Here is a 17,064-nt window from a genome sequence, read left to right on the forward strand (position 1 = left end):
CATTTTTAAAAAAGCCTAGTCCTGAGAGATAGGTGTCAATTCTTTCATACCAGGCCTTGGGAGCTTGTTTAAGCCCATAGAGAGCTTTCTTGAGTCTGCACACATGAGACTCTGCATCATAAATTTCAAACCCTTCAGGTTGCTCTAGATAGACTTCTTCTTGAGATCTCACCATTTAGAAATGTTGTCTTAACATCCATCTGGTGTACCTTCCACCCCTTAGCTGCTGCAATGGCTAATAGAGCTCTTACTGATGTATATCTGGCAACAGGTGCAAAAGTTTATTCATAATCTATTCCTTCTCTTTGAGAGAACCCTCTAGCTACAAATCTAGGTGTTTTTCAATACTACCGTCTGCAGCATGTTTGATCTTAAAAAGCCATTTAGATGAAACAACCGATTTCTTAGTTGGCCTAGGAACAATCTCCGAAACATCATTTTTCATAACAGACTGATACTCTTTAGACATGGCATCCTTCCATACTTGATGTTCAAGAGCCTTTGATACATTGTTTGGTTCGGCTTTAGAGAGATCATTCATAAGGGCAACATAGCTAGTGAATTTGTTAGGCCTTTTGTTTTCCCTGAAGGTTCCTGGAGGAGCAACAAACTTTTGAACTTCTGCTACAGTTTTGGTGGCCCATAGTGGTCTTTTCTTGAGGTTTTCTCTAGGTGGACTTTGAGTTTCACTTATATTTTCCTCAAGATTCTCCCTCTGAAGCTCAGGAGTAGGATCTCTATCTATGCTAGGGGTGGGGAAATAGACTTCGGGGTCTAGAGAGCTTTGGGCCCTTTTGAAGGCTAAGTCTTCTCCAAAGATCACATCCCTGCTTAGTTCAATATTCTTTTGACCAGGTATATAGATCCTGTAAGCCTTGGAGGTTTCACTATATCCTACAAAGATTCCCCTTTTCCCAAAAGGCTCTAGTTTTAATCTTTTCTCCTTAGGTACATGAATATAGACAGGGCATCCAAATATCCTAAGGTGGCTATTATCGGTTTTGATTTAGTAAAGACTTCCTCAGGGGTCTTATCTTCAAGATGAGAGTGGGGACATCTGTTTTGAATATATACAACAGTGCCAGTTGTTTCTGCCCAAAGATTGACATTTAGATTCTGATCAAGAATCATGGCTTTGGTAGCTTCAACTATTGTCCTGTTTTTCCTTTCAGCTATCCCATTTTGTTGGGGGTTATAAGGTATTGTTAACTCCCTCTTAATCCCTGAATTTTTACAAAACTCTTTAAATATTTCTGATGTGTATTCCCCCCTGTTGTCAGTTCTTAGGGTTTTAATTTTATTTCCTGATTAGTTAACTGTTAGTGATTTGAATTCTTTAAACCTATTAAGGATCTCTTCTGATTCTTTACATTTCAGAAAGTAGATCCAAGTTTTCCTAGAGTAGTTATCAACAAATATTACATAATACAAAAATCCCCCCAATGAAGGCATGGCCATAGGTCCACATACATCAGAATGAATTAACTCTAAAATTTTACTTGTTTTCCTAGTACTATTCTGAAAAGCACCCTTAGTATTTTTACCTAGGGCACATCCTGTGCATGCCCCTGAATGATATTGCTTTAACTTAGGTAGACTTGTGACAAGGTCTCCCATTGATGATAAAGCTCTAAAATTTAGGTGGCCTAGTCTTCTATGCCAGATTTCATTGGCATCTGTGGTCTCATGAGTTAGGGCAAAGTTGGGCTCTGTACATAGCTCATACAAATAGCCTTGTCTTTGACTAGTTGTTTTAGCTTTCTTGATGGATGAGTTCTTTGGCCAAGCCAATACTTTGTTGTCCATGAAGGTTACTCTGTATCAATTGTCCTCCAGTGCTGATATTGAGACTAGATTTCTCTTGATGCCTGGAACATATAGCACTCCTCTAAGTTGTAATGATACACCCGTCTTTAGTTTGATGGCGCAGGTTCCAACTCCTTTGACAGGGTGTGTAGAGTCATCTCCGATAGTTACTTCCTCATCATTTTCCTCTTTCATTGAGTCTAGTACTTCTCTGAATCCTGTGATGTGTTTGGATGAGCCACCGTCGATCACCCAGGAGTTCACTTTATTTGATGCTTGATTTGTGAGTGCTGAATAGAGTACATACTTCTCAAAGTCCTCTTCTCTTTTGGATTTTCCTGTTTTGGCAAATGTGGCATGTTTAACTCTTTTTGGACATTTGGCAACATAGTGCTCAAATTTGTCACATCTGTAACACTGAATCTGAGAGAGGTCCTTTTTGAAGGAGTTCCTGCCGTGACGACCTTTTCTCTTCCTGAATTGCTTCTGCTTGCCTTTCTTATTTGAGTTCGTATTAAGAACTTGAAGATCTTCATCTATATTCTTCTGTTTGATCCCTTTCTTATTTTGCCTTGATTCCTCTTGGAGACAGTCAACCTTTAGCCTATCGAATTTTGGGAAGTTATCCCTTGCACTGATGCCTTGGACGAATGTTTCCCATATGCTAGGCAACCCATCTAGAGCAATGAGGGTTAATTTTTTTGCTTTGGATCTCATATCCAAGGGTTGCTAGTTCATCCATTAGGGCAGATATTCGCATGAAGTAGGCATTGACTGATTCTCCTTTTATCATGGCTATGTGATTTATTTCTCTTTTCAGAGCCAAGGTTCTACTGGCATTAGATATCTCAAAAGCGTCTTCAAGTGCTTTGAACATGTTGAAGGCTGTTTCATGTTTCCTTATAATGCGAATAATGTTGTTCCTTACCCCATCAACTATGATTTTGATAGCTTTATCATTTCCTTCTCTCCAAATTGCTTTATCAAGTTCAGTCTCAGGTTCTTCAGTTTCAGTCTTTACAAATGATTCGACTTTATTTTCTTTTAGAATCATTTGAATTCTGAATTTCCATATGGAGAAGTCATCACCTCCTCCGAGTCTGTCTTCAAATCTGATAGCGCTAGCCATTGATAGGATTGAGATGTTGAATATATGCTTGATTTGAATTTTACGTAAAATTGAACAACCTCAGGTTCGATTTAACTATAGCTCTGATACCATGTAAATGTTGTTCAATTTACAATTCAATATGCAAGATGTATTCTAATTTTATTCTTTATATCTATGTATTATCTATCTCTATTATAATTCTGACTATCCTCTTTGTTTGGCAGGTAAGAGGAGTATTTATCGATTTCAATATCCTCTTCACAAATACCAAATGATATATATATATATATATATATATATATATATATATATATATATATATATATATATATATATATATGAGAGGGGAGGATCAAGCAGTGCCTTGACTGGTCATGTCTTATGGACGACATGACCGATCAAGACACTACTTGATCAGACCCCTTTGCATATGTTAACAACCGGTGTTTTAATTATTTACCAGCCCGATATTAATTGGGGTTCATGTAACATAATATATATGCCAATCGGTATTAATGGTGTTGTTTGGCGTGGCATATTAATCGATAGTAATCGGTGTCTATGTTAACCGACACCGATCACTAACTAAAGGCTGTATATATTAAACGGTGCATACTATGCCACCCGATAGCAACTCGATAATCTTATTTCATTTGCTGGGAACACATCTGATATAGATTGGGATAGATGGTTAACTTGATAACTATCCTTTATCACCAATGTGCCATGCCATAATATGATTATCGATATTGATATAAATGAGGAATGATTATCAAATAAAATAGCTTGAAGTTTTCTTGATTGTATAATCGATAGGATAAATGATTGAATGAGAGACTTCATTTATCTCTCATTCAATCATTTATCTTACCGTAGCTACCATGCATTAACACCGTAGACCTGTTCCAGAATGATGAAGTCATTTTTGTGCACTTATGTGTCCAACGCAAAGAAACGGGACTCGGACTCGGCTCGGACTCGGCAAGGCCAACTCGGACTCGGACTCGGGACTCGGCGTCAGACTCGGCTCCAGACTCGGCTGGACTCGGGATAGTGAAAAACTCAAGAAATTTAGAGATTTTTAAATATTTAAAACTTGTTTCAGACACCCTTTATTGAATACACCTTAAAGACACAATAACATCATCAAACTCGGCTCATTTGATTACATACACAAGTATACATCAATCACATAAGCATAAACGCAAATTGTAGCTGAAGAAAATAACAAACATAGATATATAAATATTGTCAAATGTATACAATATTACAAAACTCATGGAATAAAAAATCCATGTCATCATATGATCATCATCAAATGTTTCATACAAATACCAAAGGTAAATACAACTACAAGTCTATGGCTCAGAGGAGCCTGCACTCTCCGGCCCCAGCCCCCTGCGAAGGCGTCTAAGGTAGGTCCTGGATGATTCGACTGCCATAGCCGCTCCCCGTGACACCATGCCATGCTCACCAACATCAGGAACATCCGTGTCACTATCTGCCTCTGAATCTCCTGTCTGTGCTCGTGCTCTCCGCTCCTCCTCTGCCATGGTTACAGTCTCAACCTCTATATCTACTTGGTCGATCCAATCAATGTCAAACTCGGAGGTTAAATTTTCTCTACTTCTATCGACGTAGTTTCCCCCATATTTTTCGACGGGGGTTTGGGGGCAGCGCCCCCAAGGTGGGGTCAAGGGGCAGTGCCCCTTGCGCACTCCCTGTCGCGATACAGGGCGAGGTCGAGGGGCAGCGCCCCGCGAGGCCAAAAATGCTTATTACAAGTCTGAATTAGGGTTTCTTTGAGAGTCTTCCTTAGGGCCTGGTTTTGCTCTTGTTGCTAATTGGGTCTTGCTTGGTGAGTGAGTATCATTCTTGAAGGTCCAAGCTAGGTCAAGTTGGTGAGTGATAAAGTCTGGAATGTCATCCTGATCTTCAAATGCCCTGAAATTTGGGTAAGTCTGGAATGTCCTGATCCTGAAATTTGACTAAGTCTGGAAAACTGAAGAATCCTCCAAAAACTAGATTTTGCAATATAACTCCTGGAGGCCCGAAACCACTCTCAAACATCCTGACAGTATATATGGAATATAACTTAAAGTATAAGAAAGAAGAAAGATATAAGGAAATGTCTCTTAATCCTTACAAGTGGTGATTTTAAATATCTCTTAATAGCAAAGGTTCTTTACTAATGTATCATTTGTTCTTAAATATTTTCAATTAATTAGTTTGGAACTTGAAGTTTGTAACATTGGCGCTTACAAATAGTTCCCACTCTCTTTTCTCCTTATTCAAGTCTCACTTCTAATATTCTGATTTAGAATTTATTATGTACTTCCAAGCTAAGTCACCAGGTTCGAATTCGAATTCGAAGTTCGACAGCTTTGAAATTCGATGAAGTTCGATGCGGAAAAAATTCGAAATGTATAAAATTCGAATTAAATTCGCCATATGTAATTTTTAAATTTTTTTTTAATAAATATATGTAATATATCTATAAATTTGCGTAAATAGTTTAACATTGATAAATAGATTTGAAATCATTACAAAAAGATGACACATTTATAAAATATAAACCGTAGGAAACATATGCTTTCACTATCGCAAAGATGTTCTTTTGTCAAAAAGGTACAATAACAGTCAAAAACTTTAGAACTTTAAAATAACTCTAAGTCATCAAGAGCACTTGGCTGGGATGCCAAATCATCATCATCTGTATCACTACTCAGTTCATCATCTGCAAAGTCAGGCTCATCTGCATCTGGCATTGCCATGCCTTCAAGAGTTTGTTGTAAAGAAGTGTTCTTTGCTGATTTGTTCATCAGCAATTTCAAATTGCTGCGAACATAGACAAGATCTCCCAACTTTCCAGTCAGCAATTTGTTCCTCTTTTTGGAATGGATGTGGTCAAAGCAACTCCAGTTCCTCTCACAAGCTGATGAACTTGCTCCCTGACTCAAAATTCGAATAGCAAACTCTTGCAGTTCAGGAGTTGATGATCCATAAGAGATCCACCATCTATATCCAGACATACGTGGCGAGTCATATTTGGCTTCTGCCCCTCCAAACATCCCTTCTCCTCTCTTGTATTGCCAACTTTGATCTCTGATTAGTGCTGCAATTTCTGGATTTGGTACATACCTGCTAATGGCTTGGTAAAGCCCTGCCATGATTTCATTATCACCCCTTCTATCAATAGAAAACAACTTAGGCTCCAAAAAGCAAGCTGCTGCATGTAAAGGTGTGTGCATCATTTTCCATCTGCAATCAACTGCCTCCCATATCTGCATATATTCTGCTTCTTCATTGTTTAGTGCTTTTTGAATAGATTCCTTACACCGGTCCATGCTTTCATAAAGCATGCCAAGGCAAGGAGTGTCACCATCAACCATACGAAGCACGTCAACAATTGGTTCACATACAAGCAAGACTTTTGCTGCACTTTCCCAGAAATTGCTGTTTAGGATGATTTGCTCTATGTTCTTCCCCTTGGGGCCTTTAGAAAGCACTGCACTTTCCCATTGATTGGAACATATAATAGACCTCAAAGCTGCTTTTTCTTCAACCACTCTTTTCAAAGTGATATAATATGAAGCAAATCTTGTTTCACAAGGCCTCAACAATTCCTTTGATGCATGTTGCCTATAAATACTCAATGTGAGACGATGATTCCGTATGAAATTTGCAATTGCTCTCCCTCTATGAATAGCTTCATTTATCCATGGGAATTTAGCCAAGTCATGAAGCAACAAATCGAGACAATGCGCTGCACATGGGCTCCAATATATCTGTGGGTACTTCTCTACAATCAGCCTCCCAGCTCCCACACAATTTGCTGCACTATCAGTTACCACTTGAACCACATTTTCCATCCCTACTTCAAGAATGGCTTCCTCTAATATTTGAAAAATATACTCAGAAGTTTTTTTGTGGTTCATGGTGTCAATGACTTTCAAAAACACAACACCTTCAGGACAAGACACCAAAACATTAATCAATGGCCTTTGACACATATTTGACCATCCATCACTCAATATAGTGCAACCTGTTTCCTTCCAAGTGGCTTTGACATCAGCTAATTTTTTAGTCACTCTATCTTTTGACCTCTGCAAAAGAGTTGTCCTGATAGCCTCTGAACTTGGGGGTGTGTACCCTTTGCCAAACTCTGCAATTTTCTGAACTGCATTGCGGAAATGAGGATTTCTCGCAACATTGAATGGAATAGCACTTGTGTAAAACAAATCAGCAACTGCATCATCCACCTGTTGTTTCTCTACTGGTTTCCAAAAGTTGTTCAGTGTTCCACTCTGTTTTGGTACACTCGCCGCTTCGGATTGCACAGAAGAGGAAGACATGGCAGATGTGAATCTAGATATATCTCCTTCAATTCTCTGTTTCTTTTGTGCCTTCTTCATTTTGCCTACCGTTGAAGCAGCCAACTCTTTCTCTAGAATAGCTTTAAGTTCTGGAGTCGCACCTGTGCATGCTTGAACACCTCCACCTGGACCCCCTTTATTAGCAAGGAAGTGGTCCCTAAGCCTTGTTAAAGTTCCAATGATATTTGCCTGACATATGTTACATTTGATGTGAGTTCCATTTCGGGTCACATGCTTCCATGCCTCAGAAGTTGATTTGGGAGGAGCCATTAAATGAAAATCTGCATGTTTGGAAAGAAAAATTAAAAACACACTATTTTTATTTCAACCTTTTAAAAATATATAATATTAAACAATATAATAAAAAACCATTAATATAAAATTATAAATTATATAATAATAATATTAAACAATATTATAAATTTATAAACATAAAAAAAATTGACACCATATTAATATCATATAAAAAAATGAAGCAGAGATATATAATAATAAATTAATAATATCATATTAATATCATATTGACACCATATTAAACAATATTATAAACATAAAAAAAATTGACACCATATTAATATTAAATTATTAATTATTAAACATAAAAAATATTAATAAAATATAAAAATATATAATATTATATTATAAAATATAAATATAAATCATAAAATATATAATATTATTATTATATAATATTACATTTTTAAACATTAACTATTTAACATTATAAACAAAAAAAAATAAATAATAAAATTAAAAAAAATACTTGTGCGGCTGTGCAGGTCGCGGAGTGCAGGCGGCGTCGCGGAGTGCAGGCGGCGTCGGCACTGGTGGTGGCATCGCAGACGGGTGGCGGCCGAGCATTGGTGGTGGCGTCGCAGAGCGGGCGGTCGGGCAGAGCGGGCGGCGTTAGCAGCTCGCGTGGGTGTGGTTGCAACGTCTGCGGCCGCCTACTTATAAAATCCGCCAAAACAAACCCTAAAACGCAAACCCGAAAAGTTAAAAAAACACTTTAACAAACCCTAAAATCGAATTTAATCGAATTTAATCGATTTTTTTAATGGTTTTTCAAGTTCGCCGAATTTCGAACTTCAAGGTTCAAATTCGGTCGAACCTGGTGACTTAGCTTCCAAGTAATCAGTTTTCAACTTGGAAAATAGGTGGAAATATATGTTATTTGGGTTATTAATCTCTATTTTTTGTTCCTTTCCTCTTCCTTGCCCACAAGCCTTTTTTTGGGCTTCTTTTATGTGAGTTAGACTTTTAACACAACCAGTTTCCCGAACTATCCCTTGCAAATGAGATTCCTTGTCTCTGTAGACCTGTAATTCTATCCATTGAGTGGAAACTGTTTGAACTTAGTAAGTTCTTTGGTGAATACAATAATAATTGGCAAAGTTGCATTGGACATAGGTTTAAGGGCACTAGAAGGTATTCTTTTCCTGACTGTGTCATTTGACCCATCAGCACATCTCATTTCTGGTTGATTCCAGTCTTTGTTTCTTTTAGTTGTTGGTGTTGGTTGTGTCTAATGGACTATAGATACTGATGAAAGGGAATATTCAATTACTCTAATTGATGATACACTAGGGAAAGTTTTTAATGTTCTATCCGATGGCTTTTGTATATTTTCTTGAAATGTTATGAATTCATTCTTTCATGGTTATGCAATTTAAATAATTTTTGCATAATTTTAAGGTTGTTTAAGTGTGATAAGCTTTTCTATGCTTTCTATTGGAGTAAGGTTTTTTGGGAATTAAGAAAATTTTGTTGTACTTTATGTTTTCATTTGACAGGTTGTTCTACTTATGTTGTAGGTGCACACTCCAGATTCAAGTAGGTATTGGATTGCTGCTTCATATGAGGATCGCATAAAGAAAGGATTAGAACCTGAAAATATAGATAAGGTATATTCTATTCCACATCCCCTTCTACATGATCATATTTGCCACTAAAGAAGATTTTAAATGCTCTTGTGCTTGTCTAATATAGATAGATGGCTTCCATTTTGTAGGAAGAATTATTGGCATGGACCATGTTCATTGATAAACCATTGAATATTGCTGTCGGATTCCATGCACTTAATTATATTTTGATTAACAGGGGTATATTTAATTGTATGCTATTCCTTTTCTATGTGTATTGATTAACATGTGTGTAATTACATTTTAAAACTTATTTAAAGCAGAAAAAGATCAGTCTCTTATAAGTTCTAATCACTGTATTCCTTTCTATTCATTTGTTGTATTCTACCAATGCCATGTTGTAATGTGGGAGCAACTTTAGCACATTTGATTGGTCTCACCTCCTCTACATTTCCATAATGGAGTGTATGTGTGCGTCCATGCACATGCATGTGGTGTCATGTGTGTCTGTAGGTGGATTGGCAAGGTTCAGTTTACTCACAATTTTGATAAAATGGTCAAAATCCAAGGGGGTGAAGTTTGAACGATAAATATAAGGTCAAGTTATGAATCCTCCAATCCTATGAGGTCTCATAGGCCAACTTGGCATGTGAGATAGACTAGGAGTTAACAGTCATCATTACCTTTTAATAGATATGCACATGTTGCATTGTAATATCCCTATAGAGAAAATTGCCTTGTATTCTTCCATCTGAATTCACATTCTGATATACTATCCTATTCCTAAGTTAATATTTTTTATATTGTTATTACTACAAATCCATACCGTAACTATTCAATTAATAACATGAACAAGCAATGATAAAGTGTGATTAAAGAATAACAACATGCTACGCAAGTCACCAATTAGAAACAAGAGTACGAACAGTATTAAAATGTGTTAAGGCATCGATCAATAAAGGGAGAGTAATTGTCTTAAAACAACGATTTATAAAAAGAATCAGAAGGGTGCGATTTTGTTAAGCAAGGAGTTGTGACTCATTATGAAGAGTCATCCCACTTTTGAATCTATGTGTCTCTCCTACCAATTATCTCCCTACATCAAGATATAAAACTAGATTGGTAATTGGGAAGAAGGCATCGAATGCTTAAGGAGAAAGGCAGTTCGGTTAAATTGAGATTAGAACAGAAGTCACCAATTTTTATTGGTGAGGAAGATTCATGATTTGATATTGATTGATCACCATCGATCAGATCAAATCAGAAATGTTATTAAGTTACGGGCAGTAAAATCCTTGTTCTTGGTGGTATGCATGGGTATGTGCTTAATACATATGCTTAATACAAGGTTACTGGGAGACGGGTGTACTTGGAGATGCTGGAGACCTGTACCGGTATTGGCACGGCTAATTTTAAAAAATAGGAGACAGGGTACTTCAAGATGGCAATTTAAAAAAAATATAATTTAATAATTTCCAGAAAGTATCATGACAGAACTTTGAAAACAAGAATAGTGGTAAAGTTTAATGTTAAATTTAAAATGGAACAAAAATTGAGATTAAAATTGCTTATACTGCTGGTACCATAGCCAATCCAAATGGCCTGTGCATCGGGAAGTTTCCGAAGACGTCTCCAGTATTGGAGACACATCTCCATCTCCAGTACACATCTCCATCTCCAGTACACATCTTAGGGGGTAGGAGACGCGTCTCCTGGTAACATAGTTAATATATGAAGGCTGATAATGTTTTTATGCAGAATTGAATAGTAATATTAATATAGAATGCAATATGTATGACAGTCATACTTAATTTCATATACAGTGGCAGACCAGATCTGATGCATGTCAGATCTGTCTGCCTTTACAGCCACTAAATATATTTATAACTAATGTTTTTAGGCAGCGGTAGTATGAATAACTTATATAATAGGTAATTAGCAAATACATAGATAATTGGTATTATAATTTAGTTCATTTATTTGTGTATATATATTCAAATCAGAATAAGGATAATAAATTTATATATGATAAGGATGTTAGCAAGATTTATATTCGCTTGATATACATACATATATACTTGAAATAACATCAATAAGATTATATTTATACATTTATATATTTATTAAAAAACGAATTATAAATATATATGTTATTATGGATATAATGAATAAATTACTTTGATTATATTTTCTTAGATTATTTATAGATGCGTGTCTTATCTTGGAATCAATCAAAGGAATGAATGGAGGAAGTAAGTTAGGGAATTGCAGTTTACTGGTTCTCCCAAGCTAAGCAGGCCACCCCAAGGGATGGAATTGCCATAGTGGGACGTTCCTGCCTCTTGTGGGCCAAGAGGTGAGTTGTCATAGTGGGTCTCTGCACACTCTTGGGCTTAGTTGGGTTGAGCAGTTTATAGGTACCCTTGTGAGGCTTTCCTACCAAACTAAACTATGATTGGTTATGGGTAGAAAGACATGTTTATCATTCTATGTAATATATTTTCTATTAATCTATGTATTTATTTGTCTATTCCTAAGTTTATTGAATGAGTAGATGAAGTTACTCTTATATATTGAAAATATGATAAACTATATTGTGGAATTACTAATTTAGGACAAAATTCAGGTAATTATTACTTGGGGACATTACATATATCCCTATGAAATTCAATGTATGTAAGTACTTTTTCTCATTTGTCATTAAGATTGATCATCATTATGTATTAGGCAACTTCAATTTGTGGTCTCCCCACTCAGTTTGCATGGTGGTCATGTCATAGTCTTTGTTCTTGACTAACAATTTTCGCAGGATGATGCAGGTTGCAGTTGTAAGATACAAAATAATGAAAATGTTTGAAGGTTGTTTATGGTACTGACGAAGAAGGAAGAAAATGAAAATGGCCAAGTTATGGAAGGCACACCATTTTCTATCATTTGCCCAATAGAGACACTCGAGCTACATGCTCAATGCTGTTCAACCACATGGAATCTCTTCTCATGGTCTTGAAAATTGGTTCAATCAGCAAAATTTTCTTGTTGGGGTAAAGAAAATATGGCTTAAACATTTGAAATCTCTTCAGGGTCGTTCAGGCACATGTTTCCCATGGTTTGGCCTCTTGATGTACTTTTCTAGGATTTTCAAAAATGACACCATTGGAACAAAACTCTGCAAAGTTAAGTGAAAATGGAACAAATGAATGAAAGTTCTGCCAAATCATAGCAAAAAGGTGGTGGGAGTGAGACAGAAGTCCACTTTGTCTCAAGTGGAACTGAATTCACCTGGCATAAGCTTATAAGGTTGAAAAGTGAGCATGATTACTTTTTTAAAGTCTCTAAGCCACTAAGAACTTTTGTTGGCCCGTAAAAAAGTGTTTCAAGTGATAATAGTATCTGCTTGGTTCTCAAAAAGATTTCAACATTGAGCAATGTTTTTGCCCAACATGTTTTGACAGTGGTGCAACCAAGTATGAACTCCACCCAAGTCTTTAAAATATGGCAAGAGTGTTAGTGGCATGCACCTAGGCTGGTCAAATCATTGTTAGGTTCAGCCGGCAAACTTTTAGTTGTGTTCAGCCATCAAATTATTCTGCTTAAGTCATGAAGTTGGCAGAATTAAACATGGAAAAACTCCACCTATATTAAGTGTTAGCCAAAATTTCCCTTGGGTGCACCATCTTGCCAAGTCTGCCATTTTTTAGACACAAACGGTGGCACCAATCTTAAGTCGGCCTAGAAAGCAGCTTTGTAACAGTATTAAATCATGGAACATGCCTATATATTGAATCTCTTTGCCATTGCATTCAAAACCATCAATCTTTTTTTTCATTCTTTGTGTAGATGTGGATGTGCAAGTAGACTTCAGTTCCATTATTTGGAAATTGTCAAAGCAAAGTAGTGCTGAAAGAGGTTACCAACAGCATTCTTCTCAGTTTCTGTATTTTTCAAATTCTTTCTTTCCTGCTACAAAGTTGTACACCAGGTGTTCATTTTCAATTGGCTATTCTCAGCATTTTGTTAGTCCAATTCCCTGGGACAGCATAAAAAAGATCTCCTTTCAGATAATCAAATAATTTGAAAGGTGGATGCACAAACATTGAATATAGCCTTTAGATTTGCGGCCCTCTAAAGAAACACAAATTGTTAATCTTTTGGTTTGTGAATCCAACTTATTATAAGGAACTTGCACGCAAGTGGTTGATTGAGTCAAAGGAAATAGGAATATGAGTAGAAGAGGCAGAATAGTCAAAAACATAATAATACGTGTTCTATCTTTCAACACTCAATATGTGGCTAATATAGCCACTTACATAGCCAAACAACCTCCTATTTAATAGGGAGGTGTTATAACAAATACCCCAGAATATTTGTTATAACACATTAACCACTAACTATTGTGATATATTGTTATTTCAACAATATATACGACTAACCATCCAAACCTATATTAGTGAGTTGTTTATTAACAACATCACTATTACAATAGTAATTACCTTTCTACATTTACATAATTACTAACACCTCAAATATAATGTAAACATTAATTTTCCTAACAAAAGGGACATAACTGGTTGCTGAGTATCTTGTTAAAAAGTGATTTCAAAGAGGAGCTTGGTTTACCGATTACAAAGAGGTGTAAGTTGGGAGCAAGTTTTTGCATGCAAATTGGTCTATACAAGTGTTGTAGTGCCCTGGATGCCAAAAATAGGGGTGCAGACTTTTCCAATTTTGATCTTAAGCTCCACCATATAAGTAGGTGTTTTGATTTAAATGATATTATGGTGGAAAGACTTGGAGTAAAATATGCTCACATGCTTAACACAGAAGATTTTTGGGCTTACTATGCTGATGGATATGAAGCTTGAAGAAGTAAACACAATCGCATGTCTTTGGATTAGATGAAATCTTTTACCTTAGAATTGGTGCCATAGGATTAACCACCTATAAGAGAAAACATATCATCTCCTCACATTGTTCAAGCAAAAAAAAGATTTGAAGCTTTTGTCACCGATTAATTGAGCAATTAGAGATGACATTTGTGAAGATTGGATGAACACAATATAGAACACAATTTTTTCTACTAAGAGAGGGGGTTGAATTTGTAGAAGATATAAATTTTTAATTCTTAATCAATTAAAACTTTGATAATGATAAACATAAAATCTGAAATGAAAAGAGAGAAAATCACACAAAGAAACTTAAGCACCTGATTTACATGGAAAACCTAGTATGGAAAAAACCTCGGTGACAAATGCCGCTAGGATCTACTGTCCTAATCCAGCCTCATGAATAAAATTGTGTACAATGCTTTAAAGGAACCAACCCTAAGGACTCACCAAATTCCTTGCTTGAGAGCAACAACTCCAAGAGAAGCACCAACTTCTCAGACCGAGCACCAACCCAGCTTGCTTGAGGCATCGACATTCTAGATGTTGCAACTTTCTTTTGCAAAACTCTTTGCTTATTCAAATTTCTCTAACTTGCAGATGTAATACAATACATTTCTCACAACTTGATGACTGTTAAGAAATCAGACTCACTAAACTCACTTTCAGACTTTACAATGATATTCTCAGAATTTACAAACTCAATGTTACTCTCAGAATTTATAATGTCAGTGGATCATATATGATCAACCTCTAACACACTTCACATTTGCAACAACTTACTTTTTATTTGGCTTGATACTTCTTATCAATGACACACCCACTCTAATATCTCGCTAACATTCACCGATCCCTTTGCATCCTTTGAATAGAGTCTTTCTTTCCCATCGGATGAGTAGATCTAAGACAGTTAAAAACTTTTTAGAAATAGTTGCAACTGCCTTCAATTACAACCAAAACTGTTGACAGTTGGTTGGCAGTTACCATCAAACCTTTAAAAAAAAGAACAAAGCCTTTATTGCTGAAGATTATACACCTCTTGAGGTGACAGTCGTAAATAATAACGATAATAAAGTTTGCAGCCATAGCTTTATACAGAAAATAGTTCCTGTTGAGACATGGACCAGCTAGGACTTGAACCTATGACCTTCCATACGCTGTTGGAGTGCTCTACCACTGAGCTACTGGCCCTTCTTGGACCAGTCCATCGCCGGTCCGGGTGTGGCTTATTTCCAACACCAACACCCCCCCCTAAGCCACACCTCTCGTGTGCTTGGGGCTCCTAGCCTGGACCTGGCTTTGATACCATGTTGAGACATGGACCAGCTAGAAATCGAACCTAGGACCTTCCATACGCTGCTGGAGTGCTCTACCACTGAGCTACTGGCGCCTCTTGGACCAGTCCATCGTCGGTCTGGGTGTGGCTTATTTCCAACACCAACACCCCCCCTTAAGCCACACCTCTCGTGTGCTTGGGGCTCGTAGCCTGGACCTAGCTCCGATACCATGTTGAGACATGGACCAGCTAGGACTCGAACCTAGGACCTTCCATATGCTGCTGGAGTGCTCTACCATTGAGCTACCGGACCTTCCATATATTAAAAATGATATAATATACATTATAAATTTAAAATAAATATTATTATATTTACATTTATTAATGGCCTATAAAGATACGAATTTATAATTTATAATTTTTAAATTATTTATATTTCTAATTTACAATTTTATTAAATTATATAATTATTCTATATAGTTTAATAAATGACACACTAATATAATATATAATAATTTTAATTTACAAATTATTATATATATATTAATTATATATTAAAAATTAAATAATATACATTATAAATTAAAAATAAATATTATTATATTTACATTTATTAATGGTCTATAAAGATGCAAAGTTTTAATTTATAATTTTTAAATTATTTATATTTCTAATTTACAATTTTATTAAATTATATAATTATTCTATATAGTTTAATAAATTACACACTAATATAATATATAATAATTTTAATTTATAAATTATTTTATATATATTAATTATATATTAAAAATTAAATAATATATATTATAAATTAAAAATAAATATTATTATATTTACATTTATTAATGATCTATAAAGATACAAATTTTAAATTTATAATTTTTAAATTATTTATATTTCTAATATACAATCTTATTAAATTATATAATTATTCTATATATTTTAATAAATGACACTAATATAATGTATAATAATTTTAATTTACAAATTATTTTATAATGTTAATTATTAAATTATTTTTAATTATATATTAAACATAGTAAACAATAATATAAATGAATGTAAGGATTGTCGCTTATAATTTTTTTTATAAATACCTATATAAAGTCTATAATCCCCCAAATAAGATGTCACAGTTTTTAATTTAGAGTTCAGATTTTAATTTAAAGTTCTCAATAATATAAAGTTACCAAAAATAAGGAAACAACGGAAAGCTTATTCTCGTATTTCTCAAGCTTTATCAATTGTAGAAACGTTATTTTCGATTTTTATTTATAATTCCCAGGTGAAACAACGAGACAAGGTGAGTCTCTTATTCAAAATGCAAACAAAAATATTTAAGGTTTCAATTTTGAACAATACAGAAAGTCAATAGGGTTTTGCAGAGGTCTGATTCCATGCAAACTATACCCAAAATCGGTCTATTTTCATAGGTGATTTTTAGGGTTTGTCATTTTTTTAGCCAAGCAGATATTTCACAATTTTTAAACACGACTTAAACATGATTTTGCAGAGTTCTACCCGCAATTAATCGGCCAAAGTCGTTGATTGATAGTCAACGATTTTTTGGCCCGACTTTGGGGAAAAAATCGGCATTTCTGATGATTCACGATTAATCGCAACTTAATGTCGACTTTTGTTTCTATGGTCCTTAGTGCTCAAGTGCAAACCATCGTTGAGGAAAATACAATTAATATAGGATTGAAGACATGAAGAAGACGTTGAAATAGTCTAGCAAAGTAAATGA

At 35.3% G+C, this 17,064-nt stretch overlaps 1 protein-coding gene across 2 annotated transcripts in view; it reads left to right on the forward strand.

The window, feature by feature from the left end:
* LOC131079133 (phosphoribosylaminoimidazole-succinocarboxamide synthase, chloroplastic) overlaps positions 1–17,064 on the forward strand; it is a 115,827-nt gene that overhangs the window by 80,652 nt on the left and 18,111 nt on the right. For both annotated transcript variants that reach the window (XM_058017026.2, XM_059212184.1), the window contains exon 8: positions 9,108–9,197. In XM_058017026.2, coding sequence (XP_057873009.2) covers positions 9,108–9,197 — 90 coding nt within the window. The remainder of the gene's footprint in view (positions 1–9,107; positions 9,198–17,064) is intronic.

Source organism: Cryptomeria japonica, chromosome 10 (assembly GCF_030272615.1).
Source record: "Cryptomeria japonica chromosome 10, Sugi_1.0, whole genome shotgun sequence".
NCBI classification, from domain to species: domain Eukaryota; kingdom Viridiplantae; phylum Streptophyta; class Pinopsida; order Cupressales; family Cupressaceae; genus Cryptomeria; species Cryptomeria japonica.